This window comes from Gavialis gangeticus, unplaced genomic scaffold, assembly GCF_001723915.1.
Source record: "Gavialis gangeticus isolate Ggan-Ray unplaced genomic scaffold, GavGan_comp1, whole genome shotgun sequence".
In the NCBI taxonomy this organism is placed as follows: Eukaryota; Metazoa; Chordata; order Crocodylia; family Gavialidae; genus Gavialis; species Gavialis gangeticus.
In genome coordinates, this window is record NW_017729013.1 from 220,661 (window position 1) to 241,234 (window position 20,574).

Below are 20,574 nucleotides of genomic sequence, written 5' to 3' on the forward strand. Positions count from 1 at the left end.
CAATGGACACCTATGTTTGGAGCCATTTCAAAAAGGGAACTTTCAGAAGGGCAGCACCTAGTTGTTCAAATGTAGCAAAACCTCTCTAGCTTCAACAGTGCTTCACCCAGAGTTAAACACTGGAGCAATTTTATTACATGTGCATCCTACCCAGCTTGTCCACACAGTAACAGAACATAACGTTTGCTTCCCTTCTGAAAGTGCTCCAAATGTATGTGCGTCTATACCTTACGCGAACCTGGGGAAACACAGGCAAGATTATTTCTGTTCTTGGGAGTTTTTCCTGAACCATTTCTTACTCCGCAATATAAAGTCATTCCGTTTGGGAATTGAATTCCCTAAAGGACATTAACTCTGCAACACAGTAATGGTGCCTTTCGGGACAGCGAGCATGCTGCTCAGATTTTCTTTCAATCTAAATAATGAAAATGATTATTTGATGCACAACAAGGATTAGCAGTCTCAAAAAAAGTAGCCAAGACTGATTTCTGTTCTTTCCAACACACTTTTTTTTGTTTTTTTTAAATCTTAGTTCCTCTTATTCCCTTTTTAGTGCAGAAATTTGTACCTTGCTGATGAAGCTTGCTTGATCTATTTGTAACCACATAATCAGACGCAGGATTGCTAATCCCACGGGCAGATGAGATGGTCTTGAGGGTCACTAGCACTGCATTTTATTACACTGGGCAAGAAAGCAGCTACTGTAAAAGAAGTCATCTCAGGTGAAGTGTTTACTGGAGCATATATGCACAAGGTAGCGTTCAAAATTTCAGTCTACTGCCAAACAAATTCCCTCTTGCACTGCCTAAAAAGATCACTTATGACACCTCTAAAAAGGAGCTGATTAGTAAAGATATAGACACCAAGATAAACTTTTTTCTTTTTTTTATTATTCTGCAAAGCAATATGCACATCTTACAAACACAAAAATTAATCTAGGAGAGAAATGTAATTTCCAAATCAGCTATTAACCATCATGCAACAAGACAAGTGAAATGTAAAAAACAAAACAAAACAAAAAACTGAAAAAAATAGCCATCTTAACCCTACATCACCTGCAGAGAAGGGTAAAAAAAAAACAAAAACCACAACGAAAAACAACCCCCCCCAAAAAAACAAAAAACAAAACAAAACAAAACAAACAAACAAACAAAAAAAAATCAAGGCTCAGATTTTTCTATGTAATGCCAAAGAAGAATGCAACAGAAATGGCAGGTTTCTAACAAGAAAACACTTACAAATAGAATCAAAACTGATTCAAGTCATAGTTAAAAAGAAAAAGAAAACAAAACAAAACAAAGGAAAGATCAATATGATCCGAACAACCACTTTAATAAGAAGTTTTTACCCTTCTGTTTGGCTGCATTTAACTTTTGTACATTGTGCCTCAGTACAAGCCATTATTTCTAAGTATTACAGTCTTGGCTTGCTGGGTCTTCCTTCCCCCTTCCCCTCCCTTATACTGCAATACTAGGTACCAAGAGGTAAGGTAAGGCTGAAAAAAAGATACATACCCCCTTAACACTCCTCCCCTTGGATGGGTAGGTCACAGTCGGAGCTTTGATGTTTATCTCAATGCAGTTGTTGCTGGGTTTGACTGTAGGTATGTTTTAAAGCAGGCAGATTCTCTAATTACTGAATATAATCTCCATTAAAAATGTGGTTCCCCCAAGAAGTCAAATTGTACTTTCAAGCTTGGTTATTTCTCTTTGGGGCTTTTAGGGTTTTCACTGCAGTTTGCCAAAATACATCTTGTTTTTAAACATGATAACCAATGTGTGCTGTGGAAGTGTTTGGTTCTTACCAGCACTGACCAACACACTTGCTTTCCTCTCCCCAACTCATCAGTTCTCAATCACTTCTGAGTGGATCTCAAAGATGCGGACAAAGCAAACAGCTAGGAATGCAGAAGTTAGGAGCAGTCTAAATGCTCTTCGCTTTAGGCCTTCTAGCTACGTTTAAGTTTACTTCTTCAGTTTGGTAACGTTTTACTAGTCAACAGCAGCATAAGCTAAGAATGGAAGCCTTATTTATTGCCTGGACTCCAAACTAAATGGCTGTCTCTAAAGCTCAAATCTTATTGTCTCTGGGGAAAAAAAAAATTTGTGAAGTGACCGATACACCGTATAAGCAAATGAAACAGTGTAAAGGAACCATTTCCCTGAAGAAAAGTCAGATTATTTAAACTTGAAACATTTGGAAAATGCACGCAAATTAGTACAGCTCTCCAAAATAGTAAGGACCTCTCTGTGATGGGCTACAGAACACTCTAGCGCCCTTTTGGACGTGGGCTTATTGTTTCACATATCACACACACCGCAGAGCTAAACGTAGCAAAGGAAAAAAATAGATGCACCTGTTTACAAAGCTATAATGATGGTACCCGACAGGAAAGGGGGAAGATGGCATGAAGGGTTGTTAAGGCAACCAGTGAGATTTTAAAAGCAGTGGTGGAAGGTTCCATAGGAAAACCCCTGACTTGTGAGAATTTGAGAAGTTACTGGTGGATTGTTTGGAGAGAGACTGCAGAAGACCGCAATGGAAAATAAAGGTTCAGAATAAAAAGCACTCCAAGAAATAAGAACTACTTGGATTCCAGAATGGACACAGACCAATGTTGAGTCTATGAGCAAGGTTTCCTTCAGCTTATTCACCACAGGATTAGCCCACTAACTGCCAGCTTTGCCTCACCTGACAGCATTATATAAAAACTGGGCAAAGTGAATAAAACATTGTCATTTTCCGCTGCCCTCAAGAGATGGATGGATGGGAGGTCCCAAAAATGAAGCATTACAATGGTCTTCAAGGTCTTGTGCATTTCTCTTCCCTTTCTTATTTATACTTGTCCCCAGTTGCACAGAGCCTTAACTGATTACTGAAATGCATTTTTTTTTTTTAAACTTCACTTTCTGGAGACTGTCTAGAAAGCTTCTGTGCAAAGAAGTTCCTGGTTCAGAGGCTGTGCAAAGGAAGCTAAGTGAAATGCTTTCTATACAACCCCCCTGCTAATCAATGCTCTACCATTCAACTGGGCACGTGAAAAATGAAACTGAGCATTTTTCAATTAAAAAAAATGGGACTTGACTCCATTTTAATTCCTTAGGATGGATAAAAGCACAAGTTTGTCCTACCTACTGTTGTATTAAAGTGTGAATACGCATTTCTTTTTCAAAAGATCTAAAACTGTGGATATCTTTCTTACAAGCCAGGCGCAAATGGATAAAAAGAAAAAAAAAAAAGGTAGAAGCCACACCTACACATTAAACATGTTGTCAATCAGTGGCTTTGGAAATGCAGTGTTATATCAAAGGTGCATACTTGTTTCAAACACACTGTACATATCATTGGGCAAAAACAGAGATGATGGGAGGTTGGGTTTTTTTTTTTTCTTTTTTGAGACATTTGCAAAGGCATCTTACCCTGCCCAGATGCAGCTAGACAAAAATATCTTGCTCTGACTATATGTAGCCATATCACTAAACATATCTACACAAACATTCGGCTATGTCCACAGGTAAAGATTGAAAGATTCTGGCCGCACTACAATGCGGAACAAGTGCATCATCTGACCTGTTCTGAATATACTTTTATAAATATGTACAAATCAATTACAGGCACTTGAAATGTCTTTGGTTGGAATAAACCAACATTGCAAGATAATGTATTCACAGAGTGTTAAGACCCATTCTGGGTTCAGCAGGCAATGATTATGGTTCTCAGTCATTTTCGGTAAAAGGAGACGATGGATTATGCTTCCGACAAAGCAACCTAAAAACAAAACAAAACAGCTGATTACACTCAAACAATCACAGCCAACAATATTTGCACATTACTTATCTCCATGCAACTAGAATATCTGCCTCTGCCATCCAGAGAACTATGCTATGTCCAGGTTGGAAAGACTATCAAAATAAGTCTACTGATGCACTACAATTTGCAATCATCAATCTGATGCTGTTTTTGAGTCGCTTAAAGTGAAGGTTGCATATAACTATAACTTTCTGCAAGGCCCTTGGCAGACGTTCAATTAAGGTATGATGGGATCTGATCTGCAACAACAAGAGCCACTTACATGTGCATGACAGGAGGCACAACTGTGCAATCAGGGATCAGATCTCAACTGCACCCTATTACCAGTGCAGGGGAAGGCAGGGATCGTGACCCCAGGTTCCCCCTACACTGGTAATTAACAAGCTGGGTGCCGGTGCACCTAGCTCAGAGTACCAGTCAGCTGGACTAGCAAGCCTAGCCTTGGGTGTGTTGTTCGTCTGATCAGTGCTGGCCACACATTCAATTTATGGCACAAAGGGAGCCAGCCACAAAATTATTACACATTTTGTGACTTATTCTCTGTTTAACCGTACCATTAATTGCATCAATGTGTGGCTCGGTTACAAACTAAGACACGACTGACGGGTTAATCATGTCTTAGGTATAACATCTACCAAAGGCCTTACAAAGTTAAGTGTAACCGTATCTAATGCTTTCAGCAAAACGCACCTCTAATCTATAATAATTAAAACAGCCTTACACCAGTAACAAAGTAGTAACATTAATTTCATTTGACATTGATTACACCCAAAAGAACTAGTTCTCGTATAACGAAGATTTCCCATCTTCTTTAGATAAAAGTATTAGGACCATTCCAAGCCGCACATTCAACGTTTTCACTTGAGCTTATAAAAACATTGCACAGTTTTGTACATACAGTGTATACGAGTTATACTTAGAGATACTTGAAAAGCCAAATCACTACTGCATTTAGTGAACTTCAGCTAATATTGCACACTCATACAATAAAAGTCTTAAGTGTAAGGAGCTACAATCACTGGACAAATACTCATTAAGCAAATGATCACCCTGTGGAAGTATTGAGCTACAGTGCTCCTTGAAGAAATGGTAATAGGGGCACAAAGAGGTTAAGTGATTTCCTCAAGGTTTGAATGCGGTAGTGGACAGAGGAATCCCCTGTGTAGTCAGCATTAATCACGGTATTTCATTTATGCTCTGGAAAGATTAAGATAGAAGGTTCCATGACCTCCAGGGTCTGGAAATGAATGCAAAGAACCAGGCAGCTTTTACAGCCTGCATCATGTTATGAGATGCTAGCATCTCCTCGAAAGAGGATCAAGTCAGCGTGTCTGGAGTCATGCACTGATAACGTCAAGTCAGTACATATAAAAGGATGCTTTCTTTCTGCCCTGACAAGAGTCAATGCTGTGTGCATCATCATAGCCAGACTTACTTTTTCAGGACAGAATTCTGTATTGCTTTGCCTTAGTTTGCTTGGTCTACCTTTAATAACTGCATAGCAGAACATTGTAATCACCATCACAAAGAGAAAATAACTGGTATGCATGAGATGCAAGTTTATTAGCGAGCGATCATCCTGCAAAGAGAAACAGAACAGTTTACTGATTCTGTACACAGAGAAGGTGTTTCACATTCAAGTGGCATCTAAGCAGATAAGTGGAGAATTCACCTCTCCAATCTAGCTTCTTTTCTCTATGCGTAGGATATCCTTCACATTGCAAAAGCACAGCTTAAAGTTTAAGGTAGGAAGCAGCCCCATGTTTCAGCACTTAAGATGGACCCAAATTTTCAATTAGGGTTAAAATATTTGATGTAGATTAGCAACTACTTTAATGTAATTTTACTGTTCCTACAGTCGTGCACACCCTCCCACTAGTAGCACCTTTTAAGCAGCTGGATTTGAAAATGCAGGCCTTAGCCAACAAGGCTGAGAGGCAAATATGGTATACACAGAGGGTGCCATGAAATGCAGATGTCTCCATCAGAGCTCTGGCCAAGCAGTGCCACATCACTCACTAGCTTAGGATCTGAGGAACAGAGTACCTTATCTAATTAATGCGATACCAGACATACATTCGTGAGAGCACAGAAAAGCAGGTGGAACTTACATCTGGAACTATAACAGTTAGCTTGGGATTTAAAGCATGATAGACCTTTCCAATGGCTCCTTTGTAACACCAGAACGGGTTATAATCTTGTGCATATTTTGTATTCGAGTCCCTGGCTGTAGTAAAAATCTTGTACCAGAGTGTAGCATTGCTGTATGTTTCTGGGACACAATGTGGTGGCTGACTGGAAAACAAACAAAAACAGACAAATTGCTATTTTCTGTCTTGTATGGGTAACTTTCAACATGTGCTTAGACCCATTCTGCCTTTCAGCTGTGTTAATTGTTGCTTTGTTCAGAATCATTCATAACGTAACAGCAGAATATAACTGCTTAAGCAAAGACAAGTTCAGAGCTGGTATCAGCCCACATCTTTCACTGAGAACTGTTCCAGGCGTCAGCCAACAATAATTTATGTACTAGTTTTTAAACATATCAGTTTCCTTTTTTTATTCTGATACAGCTTGAAGGCAAACCCTATTTGAGTTCTTGTGGCATATGAATACTGCTGTCAGGGTGTACCTTCTTTGGGAGATAACGAATCCTGGTACACGTACAGAAGACCAACCTGTCGCCACCAGAAATTGGGTGATGTGACTCTTTAAGAACCCAACTCTCAATCTGCTTTTCATTTCTATTTTTTTGTACACGTGGATTTTATCACCACTGTTTATTGAATGAAGGTCTGTGTTACTTGCAGAATGGGTACACTGCAGACAGCTGCTGTATAAGGTTCCTCACACTGCTTCCACCCCACCTCTGAAAGTGTCTTTATGTGAGAAAACCTGTCACTCGCTGACATACGTTTGAGCCTTGTCTCCTCATTGCACGTCAAGAAAGGTGGATCTGTTAGGATACTTGTTTTTGCCACGTGACCATCCTTCTACTGGAGAAAACAGGCCACATTCCTACCAGTCACCAGATAATAATCAAATTTTGGTCACTAGTAACCTGGACTTTGAACAAACTAGCAATTTAGGGATGATGATAATAAAACCTAGTTTTTAACATAGTGGTTTTCACTGATAGATATAAAAGGATCTAATACCCTTACTTATGCTGCTCAGAAGACACCAGTGCTCAGTTTTCACTAGTTTTTTGATAACAGAAGAGTTTTTCGACTCCAAAGAAGTCAGAAAGACCAAGACAGGTCAGAATGTTTTTGACGCTATAGATTCCCATTTGAAATCTCTTGTGAATCACGTCTGCACACACCTGGCAGTGTCCCATTGTGTGGTACCCTTGAGAGGATTTCAGGGTGCACAGCATCCTGGCTGAGAATCAACAGATTAGTATCTCTAGGAACATTTAAACACTGGATCAGATTGCCTAGAGAGAGGGGTAGAACCTCCGTCACGGGACGTTTCTGAGAGCAGATTTAGACAAACATTAGTCTGGAACAGCTTAGGCAGGGATAATTCTGCCTTGAGCAGTGGGTTGATTTCCTGAGGCCCCTGCCAGCCCTGTTCTCCTGTGATCCTAGCAAAGGAAAAGGGATCACCTTACTTTCACAGTCAACGTTGGTACTCATGGGCACACTCAAGAAAAGCATCCAACTCATTAAACAGAAGCTGCTTATGTACTGCTAAGAACAACAGTTTAGAGATTCACTTACACTGTGACAGGAAACACATTGCTGGCTGCTGTGACAGTCATACAGGTTGTGAATACCACCTGCTCACAGTGCCCATGGAGAACACAGTCGTCTGAATTCCAAGCAGCAGGCAGGGTGAATGTAATGTTTATCTCCTCGTGGGATTCTCTGCCTTTTAGAATAAGAAAAGTGGTTTTTGTGCTGACAATGGAAACAGTGGCAAGTACGAGGATGAGGAGGGCACACAGCTGGGCCCAAACCCAGCCCTGTGGTGGCATTTTGGGGCCATCGTTCACAGGGAGCAGGAGTAAATTGAAAACAGCTCCCATTTCCGCTGAACACCCTCCCCCCGGCAACCACACCCTTATTCAACACAATTACACCTGCATCTGGTATTACCACAGTCATCTCTTTAAGGCTTTGATTTTGGAAAGTTACTTCCTACAAATACCAAAATGCTAGCCTTGTTCATCCCCAAACCTGGACTTATCACCTGCTTTTCCTAGAGTTTCATTTTTACTTTGAAGAATTCCATACAAGACATATAACCAGCCAAAGACAAGTGCCTTCACATACTCAGCAATGCCAGCTGGCAGAGCCCAGAGATCACCACTGGGGTCTCTAAGAGGTGATACAGTTTGGTTCACAGGGATGAATCTGTAACTAACACAGTTTAAATTCAGGTGGCCTGAATCAAAACTGTATTATGTAGCTTGGGAAAGAGTTAAAGAGAGATACTTACCATCAGCAATAAAGATTTTCAGCTGCAGCATGTTTGCTACAGGATCTCTTAGATACAAGCATCTTAATTTCACAACACCATTATAAAACCCCATTAAATACCTGCAGGGGCTGACCATAAGGAGATGCTATTTACCATTTCTAGTGAATCCCTACAAATGGATCTGTCCAATTGGCCTCACTGAAAAGTTTAACAATCATTACTTGCTGCTTTTCAATTGCTCAACTTCAGTGCCTAGGAAGTCTGTGTTATATTTTGTTTAAAGCACAAACACAACCTTTCTAGTTTGTGTACAGCTGGATCTGTAACACAGAAGGAACTAAATCTGACTGGGGAGCATCCCCAGCGCTTCAGTGTATACTGGAGTAGGGGACTGCTAAGGGAGCATGTAGCAGCTTCTTTCAGAGAATTCTGCCGTTTTAAAAAGTCTCTCCGGTAAATATTTTACACTGCAAAGCATCATCCTGTTAATCAGCAGGCCTACATGACCCCTACCATTCTGAACCTAGAGGAAAATAAAACAAATTTATCAAAATCAACCGTGTAGATTCCCCTACTACATGACGACAACACTGGCAAGGCAGATACATTCTAGGAAAAAGATCCATTTCTTCATAAAAAACTGGATGAATATTATACTGTTTTCCAGCACTTCTAATATTATAAACACAGTTCAAATATTTACATTTTGCATACCTGAAAGTCCAATTTGGTGCCCAAAAATTGTGGAGCTTAAATGTGTGACATTACGGGAGTATCCGCCAAATGGTTTGAGTGGGTCCAGTGTCAGAGTGATTGTAACAGAGATGTTTATTGGGCCAGAGTCCTCAAGGGTCTGTGGTGACTGTGTAGAGGATCTGGCTTGTCCACTAGTTACTGTACTTTCTGGAGTTGTAGTGTCGTTGATGAGATGCTTTAAGGTTTCATTTTCTGATATACAGAAGTCCAAATCATTAAACCTCAGGAGGAACGTATTCCAGTCCTTAAAGCAGCAAGATTTATATTAGATTAGTGAGGTTAGATGAGGCTAGCAAGAGTTTTAAATCTACACATCACTGAAATACAAATTCAATCCAGCCCCAGCATCAGTGAATAGAAACACGTTCATTGAAATCTCAACAAGACATACCTAGCATTATTTATTAAAATCAAAAGCTCATTCTGATTCCCACCACACTCCAACAAACTGACTCTCTTTAGAAAGAGACATACCTAGCTTTATTTGTTAAATCAAAAGCAATTCTGATTCCTATCACACACCAACTGACTGTCTCTCTATTTTCAAAGCTGTGGGAAGCCCAGTATAACTACTGTACATATATAGCTGAAGTAATGTTGGTACAGGCATACCTCGGAGACATTGCGGGTTCGGTTCCAGACCACCGCAATAAAGCGAGTCACACGAATTTTTTGGTTTCCCAGTGCATATAAAAGTTATGTTTACACTATACTGTAGTCTATTAAGTGTGCAATAGCATTATGTCTAAAAAAACAATGTACATACCTTAATTAAAAAATACTTTATTGCTAAAAAAGGCTAACCATCATCTGAGCCTTCAGCGAGTCGTAATCTTTTTGCTGGTGGAGGGTCTTGCCTCAATTTGTAAAAAACGCAATATCTGCGAAGCGCAATAAAACAAGGTATGCCTGTATATCCAACACTGACTTATTCTACCCAAGAACTCTATTCTGTTCCACAGACGATACAAGGAATTGCCATTTAAGCCTCTCTCATGTCCATAATCCCAATTGTGGAAGAATTTTGTAAGTTAACTTGCACCAAAAACAAGAGAAGCTCCATGAACATACCGTTTGTCAGAACATCATAAAAAAAGATAAACTCCATTACTAGAATTAATGTAGCCTCCTAACAGCCACTCTCTATCTCCTCATCAAATTAATTAAAAATGAAGACTATTCTTTATATAAAGGAAGCACCCACTTACAGCCTGGAGATAAACAAAACAGCGATGTAAACTGAGATATTCTGGGTATTTACTTTCAGAAAAACAGGTTAATTCTGTTTGTTAAGGCAGCGTATGCCAACACTAAACCCAAGAACTGCGTACGTTGCATACACAGGCTGTTCATACTATACCTCTGTCATCTCCGGAGACTTGATCTCTTTGATTTTAAAGAAGTAACCCAGCGTCAGAAAAGCTATTGCCATGGCGCTTACGCTGATCATGAAGACCACAAGAGGAGGTCGACTACTGATATAAACCTTCAGGTTCTCCAAAGGGTTTATGCAGAACATTATTCTGATTAGATCCGCCTGAAAGTAAAGAAAAGTAAAACCAAGTGACATGGGGAAGAAACGTCTCTTAGTGTCAGCCAATTAACAGGAAAATGCAGTCACACTCACTGAAATAAGACCCAGTTAAACAGTTGTAAAATATGATCTGTGTTGCACTGTTCTGTTTGGAAAACATAAAAATAAGTCTTAAACAGAGGCGAGAGAAACCACAGCTTTAAGAAGTGCCACACTCCCAACCGATACAACTTCTAGCAAAAAAAGGAACTGAAAGAACACCACCACCACTTGCAACAGAATCAGTACTTCTAATACAAGCTTTCTATCACTGCCAGCGAACGGGAACCTGTTGTTCATATAGCTCACTTCATTTGCTTTCTTTCCCAGCTCCTGTTAGGAGAAGGCCTGTGCAACTACTTTTGGATCCCATTCACATGTACTTGAATTAGTAAAATTACTACATAAATATGATTTTAATGAAGCCTGCAGAGCAGGGTCTGCAAATTCCCAGTTGAACCCCTGTACTTCCATGCTGGAGGCCAAAATCTAAAAAAGTCATTAAACACCTGTCTGTGTCAAGTGTGAAACCGATGATGGCACTGTGCAGTGACACCAAACAAATGTCATTTCTAAAATGCTACTGTACTGTGAAAAGTGACAAGGTGAAATGCCTCGTGAAGGCATGAAATACTTGCATCTTGGTTAAGTGCATCCCAAATCTGATGAGTGCATAAAGAAGATAGAATTTTTCCAACATTAAGACGTGTAAACTTGGATCTGAGTTGGGATGCAGCATTTCAGGCTCACACACGAAAGATTTTGTAAATGAAACCCCTAACAATCCTATTACTGAGTGAGCAAGAAGAGAATCCAACTGGCTTCTTTCTGTTGGTTTTGCAGGATCAACAGAAATATAAACTTACTCAAGTCAGTAAATAAAGATGGGACTTACACAGAGCATGGCTATTGAGTAAGAACTTTTTGGACTGGAGCTGCCATTTAATCCTATTGATTCTTCATTTCTTTTGAATGGTCTAATCTTTCCAGCATGCCAGTGAAGGGAACAAAGTTCTTCTGGAGTTCACTCATCTCCACCCACAAAGAAAACAAACAGCCAAGTGTTAAAGTGCAGCTCTGAGGCACCCACTCCAGAAGCTGCACAAGCGGGGAACAGAAAGCAAATAAAGAGAAACAGGTTTGCTTGATCTGTAGTCCTGTGAAAAGGTCTTTTAATCTCTGCAGCATCCAGAAGGACAGGACAGTTGTACTGTATATGCAAGCTCTGAAAGACACAGAAAAGTTGCTAGACAAGCAGCTCATGAGCATGGCACTGGTAAAGTTAATCCCCAGCTCTCAAAGGCTGAACTGAGAACGATTCCTTGATCAGTCTCATGAAGTCAGGGATTCTGCTCTCTGCACATGTACACCTTACTGTTTCTCGTTATAAGCACTTAGTCGATGCGACCCATACACTGCAGGAGGCCTGCAGCCCCTCTTTTTCCTCCCATGTATTCCTAATATTTTACTGACAAGGAAGTTTCAGTCCCTCTTTTCTAGGAAGAAAAAAAATTACATTGGATTTAGGGGAGGGAAAGGTTAGTTCAGTAAGGAGAAGGTTGAATTCCTGTGGCTACAGCACAGCACAGACTTACACACGCAGCTTCCCCCCCACTACAACCTCCTTGTTAAAAAAAGGAGTTATTTCACAGCACAGAGCTCAATCTCACTCCAGTGATTTCCAAGCACTTTCCAAAGACCAGGGACGCCAGGCACTGTGTCAGCATGAATCGCTGACAGCACTATAAGCATCCAACTCTAAAAATACTTAAGAGCATGGGAGTGTGGGATAGCAAAGGGCTGTAGAAAAGCAAGGGGGAAAAGAAGGTTAAGTGGACAGACATTACAAGACATCCCACCAGAGTGCACACCTCTGGCCAGACAAAGAAAAGCTTTGCTGCTAGCTTGGGAACAGGCACGAGGCAGGCACGAGAGGAGAATTGCCTCAGGTAACAAAATAAAGCAGCAATGGCCCTTACTTCCAAAGCTCTGTCTCCTATCTCGCTGTTGGCAGGATGTGATGCCACTTGAGCAAATGTCTGAAGTGTTCACCCTGCTTTAAAATCCTGAACGTTCAAGTTTAGGAACAGCCGAGATGCATGGCAACATGGAAACAGATCAAACAAAAAACCCACAAGCCAAGCTGGTTCAGCGAGTGGTCCCTTCTGAATTTCCTTTTCGAAAAACTAACACAGATGCAAGGTTTATTACAGCATTTAATCAAAGCGGGATGTCACCCAACAGCAAAGACAGCACTGCAGTTCCTAGTAAAATTAAGGGACTGCCAGCAATTTCATTAGAAGTCCCGTTCCCCAAGGGGTTTTACTCAGCCACAAAGACTGACGCGCTGAAAGCTACAATACAAAAAAAAAAAAAAGCATTAGGTCGATTCTTTATGTTACAGGAGCACCAGCTTTCAAGCACTTGTGGTTTAATATTCACATAAAACTGAATGGCTTTAAATGCAATCAGAAAGTGTCACTGCCTGCAATTTTCAAAGGCTAACAGGGCCCTTTGAGCATCTGGAAGGGGGTGCGGGACACACACATACACCTTAGGTTTTTAACATCGCTGGAACTCAATGCTCCCAGATTCCTTCCTACACAGATCAGTGCTCGAATAGGAATGTGCCTGGAAGACAGCACTCAAGTACCACTCCGTTTTAAAGAATTTCTAAGCACTTCTGTCAGCCTCGCACCAATATATTTGGAGGTGAGGGGGCACCACCTTTGTGGGACTGCTGCTTTGTAGCACAAAACCTGTGGCCACTATCAGCACAGCAGGAGCTGGGCACGGACATGACCTGCTGCACCTCTGTAGTTTATAGAGATTTGGGCAACGCCGACAGGGTCTTTGAGCAGTCCAGGCAAGTCTGGCTGGGTCTGGTAAGGTCTGGTTGGAAGCTGCCATCAGCTTCCCATTTAGAGAGCAGTTCCAGTTCCTTTTTATAACTGCTCCAGGCTCTCTGCGTGATTTTATGAGCTTCATTTAACTATCTTGTACCTGTTTTATATACAGTTACGCTGATGGACAGACATTAAGAATGTTTTTGCAAATATTTGCATAGTGCACTGACTTCCTCAGAGGAAGGGCAACGAACCATCAGATATCATTCTTTAATTATGCAAAGTATAGAAGAGACTCCAACACTGGCGCTGTGAGCAACCCTCAGCTTGTCCCCTCGACACCACCCCTTGCAAACACTTACCCCATTCTACAGCCCACACTAATCTCAAGGCCAGCAGAGCATGCAAAAAAACAAGAACAAAAAATCCAAAGGGCCTTGCTTTTGACAGAAATTCCAAGAAAAACAGCAATGTTATATCTGAGTTAAGGTTGAGGGCATGTGTCAGTAACTACAGGAAAAAAAAAAAAAAAAAACAGCGCAGAAGGCATAGCTCTCCTTGAACTAGACATTACAAGGCCAGGAGATATAGAGCTGAGGTTACAGTTTAAAAAAACAAAACCACCAAAAACAAGAGACACTGGTAAGGGTAAAATCAGAATCTGAAGCCAACAGAGCATCAGTAACTATCTTGGAAGGCAAGAAGTCCAGGAAACGGTCATCTGTTCCCTGGTTGCAACACGTTCTTGGCACTGGTAGAACATCAAATATAGCAAGCTCAAGGGAACACAGTTTTCAATCCTCATGAATAAATATATGAAAACAGTTATGAAGGTAGAACACTTGAAATGAGTCTTTCAAGAGGACCTGGCAAATAAGGGGAACTTGATGTTTCCTCCAAAAACACAAAATGCTAATAAATAAAGGTAAACGTTAATAAATTTCCACTTCTTGGCCTTAACATCCAAGCAGCTACATTCACAACCCCAAACCAGCACATCACATCAAAGTAGGTACCAAGATTAGAATGCCAAATCGCTAGGAAGAAAAGCAAAATATAAATTTTAAACATGGAAGCCTGTCAAGGTGTTCTATAATTTTAAAATGATGTGTCCCACCAGTTATAAGCTTCTCCTAGAAAGCTAGAAGATGAAAAGCCACTTCTTTACAAGCATCATTTTCCTCTTTTGCTGTGCATAAAAACTATCAGTCTAGATATGAAAGATTAAGATATTCTGAAATATTTGAAGGAGAAAATAGCTATGAGAGCACTGTGGCCAGGTCAGTCCAGTTCTGATCTCCCTGCTGGTCAGTGTCCCTTTAAGACTTTACACCTTTACATCTGAACTACTCACTACCTCTAAAAAGCCTGTTACCTTAGCTGTACAGTGATGCTGAGGTTTACCAGAAGTGCAGATTTCAAATATGTCCCACAGCTAATAATCCAATGGCATTTAGGAAAGCAGTCACAGTTGCATGAAAATAATGTTGTGTGACAAGTGAATTGCGACTCTCCTAACAAACCAGCCGTAAGTAACAACAACACAAAAGCACAGTGTTGATCTCAAAACCTTCACAATCAAGAACAGGAAACATCAGTAGATTGAAAAAGATAAAAAAAAAAAAAAAAAAGTCCCAACCCACTGGTCTAATAAATTAAGTGAGATTTTATTTTCTTCAAGGCATGACTCAAGGGTAGAACATCAAAATTGCTAAAATTAAACCTGCAAAAGATCAACAGCTAACACTGCCTGTTGTAATTCTCCTGAAGAATTTAGCAGCTTCTAAAGCATACAACAGTCCCTCCAGGTTACAGTCAAGACTGAATAAAACTATTTTTAACTGTTACCTAGAGCCAGATTGCTGAGCAAAATAAACTCATTTTCCCCCCCAAATTTGAAACAGGCTAGAAGGCCCCAGAGTCCCCAAAACTTTAACTTATAAGACACAAACCAAAGAAAAGCACAAGTCTCCAGACATGCACAGGCTTCCCTTTTATAAAATAATGGGATTTTTATTAGTGGAGTCAGAATTCCTAACTTTTGAAATAGACTTCTTTCAGCGATAAAAGTAGCTTATTAATCAACTTTTTCTGTTCTAATGGGAATTTCAAAACAACTTGCTACCACACTAAGAAATCTGGAATTGGGGAAAAAAGGACATGTTTCTACCATGTTTTCCATCCTTCCACCACTGATCACCATGGGGCAAAACTAACAACTTCAGAATTTGCTTTAGCATATCCTTGAGGAATCAAAATGCCCCTGAAAGGTGAAAATAAATAGCCTACAACTCATATCAGTAACAGAGAGCAGAGCTGCTTTCTACAGACATGCTCAGAGCCTGACCCCAAACCTCTGGATTTAACGTTCAGCACAGATTTCCCAGTTTACCTCCCACTCCTGCCCTAAGTGCCTCCAAAGTAAAGGTGAGATTAGGAATCAAGAAAAAACATGCATCTGCCTTCCTTAACAAAAAGAGGAAAAAAACCTGAATTCCCAATACCCAACTAAGATTCTTATATCACTTCAACCTAATATAAGGCAAAATATAGATTCACCAGTTTACAGTGCACCTAAGCAATCAAAGATGATGTTCAGACATACATTTAATCCAAGGCCCTACCAGATTCTTTTCATATCTCTTTGCTCTCATGAATCACAGCCTCTCTCGATTAAAATGAAAGTTAGTACGCCATTAGAAAATTAGCAGTTTGATCATGAATTTCCAAAATGATCCCCCATAGCTCAAACTCAACTAGCTTTCATACAGGTCCATTTAGGGTGCTCTGCATATAACCTTGTTAGGAATAATCACAGTTGCAAGCCTGCTATGAAACCCATGAACACAGACTTCTATAGACTAAAAAAGGCACAGAAATAAGAGACCAGGTTAATGCAGGTTAGTTAAAGGAAGGTACATAAGCAGCATTCATCTTGAGTCTCATACCTATAAAAAGTAGAGAGAGAGGTAAAGTGACTTGTTCACTGCTACAATGAGGTTTAGGGTCAGACTAGAGATTAAAACAAGAGCATTAACATTCCTGACCCCTAACTCAATGTTGCAACAACTAAAACACAGCTCTCTGAAGACCAGTGAGCTCAAATGGTTTTCAGAGATAATTAGGACAGAAATTTTAAAAATCAAGCAAACAAACTGAATTAAAAACAGAAAGGAGAAACTGGTATGCCTCTAAGCAAGACAGCCACATGTAAGGAAATTCCAAACATATAGCATCCTTCTCCAACTACAATGTGCTGGAGTCCAACACCTTGCACTTAACACAATCCACAATCACCTGAGAACTGCAGTCAGTAGAGCATCGTATTATGTAAAAAATCTTCCTAAAATTAGAGACTGAAGTAACATTTATGCAAAAATTTTGGTAAGTGCAAACAAGTTCTTGCTATTAAAATGACTTGAAAGAAATCAGTGCATTTGAAGATTCAGGAAAAGGGGGTGGGGAGGAAGTTATGAACCAAGGGAAATGAAAGTGCCCGAGGAAACCTTCCCAAAGTAACTCAGTGGACACAAGCTTCTGAGTTTAACAGGGAATAAATATGGTTTAAAAACACCCAGCTGTACAAATCTATCTATCTAGCGATAGACAGACAGATACACACACATGCTTGAAAAACTGGAAATTCTCTCCCAACAGAGTTTTAAGTTGTTGCAGTTTCTGCACTATGACTGACCAAAAAAAGAAGAAAAAAAAAGGGCAAGTCTGCATGCAGGACTGACTTTTATGCCTCTAATGTTGCTTACAACAACCCTGGGTTAAAAGTTGCTTGGTTAAATACCATTTACCATAAGCAGAAAGTGTCATGATACTGGAGCAGGACGATTTTACAGTTTGAAAAAAAAAAAAATGTTTTGCCTGATTGTTCATTATCAGGACAGTATAGAAATGAGAAGCCAAAGAATAAATTAGTTTTAAAAAAAATGGAGCCAGCGTTATACAACCTGTGCATTTCCTACCAAGGAACAGACATTCTTCAGACCATATGCTGAGAACTGTACAAATTCCACATGCCTTAAATTTTTGGGAAAGCTTCCTAAAAAGCATTGAAAAAAAGAAGAAAAAAAAAGAAAAAGCGTTTCACACAGCTCAGTAACCAAAAGCCTTTTAAAATGACTGGTTTAAGGAGGTTCAGATGCAAATACTGATTTTATTAAAGGCTACACATTAAAAAGTACGCAGCCTCAAAACAGCAAAAAAAAAAAAAAAGTTAGCAGAAGGCTCCTCTCCTGTAGGCTTTTAGTTTTCTAATGAGACCCTCTGTGAGACTGAGAGACCCACGCACAACTTGAATCACAACAGACAGTGACTGGCAGATCGAAGAAACAGCAGCTTTACCCGACGTGGCAGAACGGCACCATGGAGCCAGCCAAAGAAACAGGCTGGACAGTGCAGCCCACAACCCCAAAATGGACCGAGATGAGCGGCTCAGCAGCTGAAACTCAAAGATAAGGACGACAGCCCAGAAGATGTTAAAAAAAAAACAAACAAAAAAAAAAACCATCAACCCTAGAACTCTTGGTTCCAAAACAATATATTTTATTAGACTGACTAGGAAATCACAAGAAAACTGTGCTTTTCCACCAGCTGTCGGGCTCAAAGCCCCTTAGCCAGGCTCTGGGAAAAGAACAGATGGCACAGGATGGGGAAAAGTCCCCGTAAGTAGGAAATAAACGGCATTTTTGCCCAGGGGGAGCTGAAGATGCAAGGCTGTCTCCCTTTGGGTCCATGAGAGCATCCCGACAGCTTGCAGAAAAGGACGCTTTTCTTGCAGTTTCCCAGTTGGTCTCATTTTGGAACCAAGAGTTGGAGTTTTTTTGCATGTCTCATCCGAGACCCACACAGCGACCCTGGGACACCCCTGAAAATAATGCTGCGACACAACTGAACTGTGGCTCTCCTAACAAAGCACCCCTCAGTCACAACAATGCAAAAGCACAGCGTCGATCGGCGAAGCGTCCCGCGGGCTTCACCTGAAGATCGAGGCAACCGCTGCCATTTCAAGTGGTTAATCCTCAAGTCCCGCAGGCCAGCCAGTGCCCCCGCCGAACGACGGCTAGCCACACGAGTCTGAGGGAAGCGGCGAGGAGCCCAGGGCTGCACGAGCTCCCGAGGTCCCGCTCGCCGCTCAAGGCCGACCCTTCCCAAAACACGACCCGCCGGCTCTCGCAAGGACACACTGAGCCGAGGAAGCGCTCCAGTAGCTTCGCCCCACGCGCCTTCCCAACTCCCCGGCCCTTGAGTGCCAGCAAGCAAGAGCCCTAATGCCTTTTTAACAAGAAAAACCAAAACACGCCGTTCCCATTGGGGGCGGGCAACTCTGCTCCTGGCAGTGATGCCACCCGCCCATTGCACACAGGCCGGGGAGGGGAACGACATCCGTATGCTCCCACATCCGTACCTAGCACCTGGCGGGGAAGGGGAGGGGGAAGGGCCGGGTGTACCCCCCCACAATGGAGGGAGCCGCCTCGGGCGCTTACCGGGCGCGGGCGCGGCCCGGCCGGGCTCAGAGGCGGCGGGGGGACCGGGGCCGGCTCTGCACCATGCTCCCGCCCGGGACCAGGCCGCTCGCAGCGCCGCCGCCTCAGCCGCGCCCGCCGCCGCTTCCGGGGACGCAGCCGTCACCTCTGACCCAGCCCACTGACGGGCGGACGAACGAACGGACGGCGGCGCGGGGGGGACAAGCTTCCCCGGCGGCCCGCAACGCGGACCCCGCCCCGTCCTCTGTGACGTCACAGGAGGGGCGGGGCCGCCGAACGCTGCAGCAGGGCTGCCCCACGGGCCTTTGGGGGGCGGGTCCACAGCGCAGCGGGCTCGGGGGAAGCCCCAAAATGTTGCAACTATTTTTTTTTGGTGGGGCGGGTTGCAAGGGAGGGGCTCCGCTTGCATTTTGACTCTCGGCCGTTTATCTGTTTAAAAGAGTATTAAAGAGAGCCGCAAGACAGCTGTAGGGCATCACCATTAAGTCTCTTCGTGACTCTTGCAGGGACTCAGCAACCCTAAGGCCACCGCTGCCCGGGCCCTGCAGCCCCTGCCCGGTGCGGGTGCCCCAAGGTGGTGCCTTGCCTGCTCCGGGCATCTGCCGGGGGTCACCTGGGAGTGGGGAAAAGGGCTCGTCTCCCACCTAGGGTAGACATTGTAGAGGACGGTCCGGTTCTCCTCGACTGATATGAAACCGGGTGCCTTTATGTCCTCTATTTGTCTCTTAAAGAGGAAAAGATAGTAGACTGGGACTTGAGATAGAAGACATAAGGGCGTTGGGTTTCCTAGTTCCTCTTGAAGCCAGGACGTAAAGGCACTGGGTTTCATATCAATAGAGGACAGAGTAGCAGAAAACCAGAATGACGGCCACCCTATTCTTACCTGACACAGCGGGTCTTGCCCAGCTTCGTCCCAGCACCACTGCTGGGCCAGGGAAAGAGATGGCCCTAAGAAACCCCTGCCTCCTGCATCCTTCCTGCACCATCGCTCATGCTGAAGATAATGCACAGCTCCCTTCCTGCTATACCTAAAGACCATTCCTGCAACCGCCCAAGTGAGGAGATGCTGGCCTAACGCAGGGCGGGTTTGTATCACAATAAAGCCTTTGTGTTCCATTAGGTTTTGGATTAAATCCGGCTCTGGCATAGGAGAGGGCAGCTTTCCAAAGTGAGCAGAGTCCTTGTGCCAAACCCAGACTTGGCTCATTTGTTGCTGGAAGGGGAATGACACTCTAGGCAAAATCAATCGGACGAGGCTTGGTTTCAGAAACCTCAGGCGAGTTGATGCGTGCAAGAGACAAAGTGAACAAAGTCATCCTCTTGGGAAAACTTTGGCAACACTCAAGTTGTTATCCCACCTGCCTCAGCCAAAGCAGAAACACAGCCCCTAGCAAACTTTCCAGTCACCTACAGGGTGTGTTGGCCAATTAGGTTAATTCACAAATTGTTGCTTCCTGCCTTCAAATCATTACAGTGTCAGAGGATTAATTTGTTTGGCAGGTTTTGCAGCTGGAGCTAGCCAACCCAAGAACAAAGCTCAAATCAGGCTAGACAACAACCTAATTCCTGTGCTGACCTCCAGAAAGTTTTGGGCTTTATTGTACCACTTTCTTTCAAAGTTAATTATCTCCACCATAGCGCTTCAGAAATGAAGTCCCTATGG

The 20,574-nt window shown here is 42.3% G+C and overlaps 1 protein-coding gene across 2 annotated transcripts; it reads right to left on the minus strand.

Moving 5' to 3' along the window:
* Window positions 1-868: 868 nt before the first annotated feature.
* On the minus strand, window positions 869-19,043 carry TMEM248 (transmembrane protein 248). Of its 2 annotated transcripts, XM_019511333.1 has the most exons (8): window positions 18,912-19,042; window positions 11,463-11,792; window positions 10,355-10,531; window positions 8,953-9,238; window positions 7,536-7,686; window positions 5,922-6,105; window positions 5,246-5,389; window positions 869-3,768 (listed from the first exon to the last, which is right to left on the minus strand). In XM_019511333.1, the coding sequence occupies exons 2-8, from the start codon at window positions 11,469-11,471 to the stop codon at window positions 3,748-3,750; spliced, it is 972 nt and encodes a 323-aa protein (XP_019366878.1). In that variant the 5' UTR covers window positions 11,472-11,792; window positions 18,912-19,042; the 3' UTR covers window positions 869-3,747. The 2 variants fall into 2 exon arrangements, with proteins under 2 accessions (XP_019366878.1, XP_019366879.1); XM_019511334.1 differs by lacking the exon at window positions 11,463-11,792 and having other exon boundaries at window positions 18,912-19,043.
* Window positions 19,044-20,574: the final 1,531 nt, after the last annotated feature.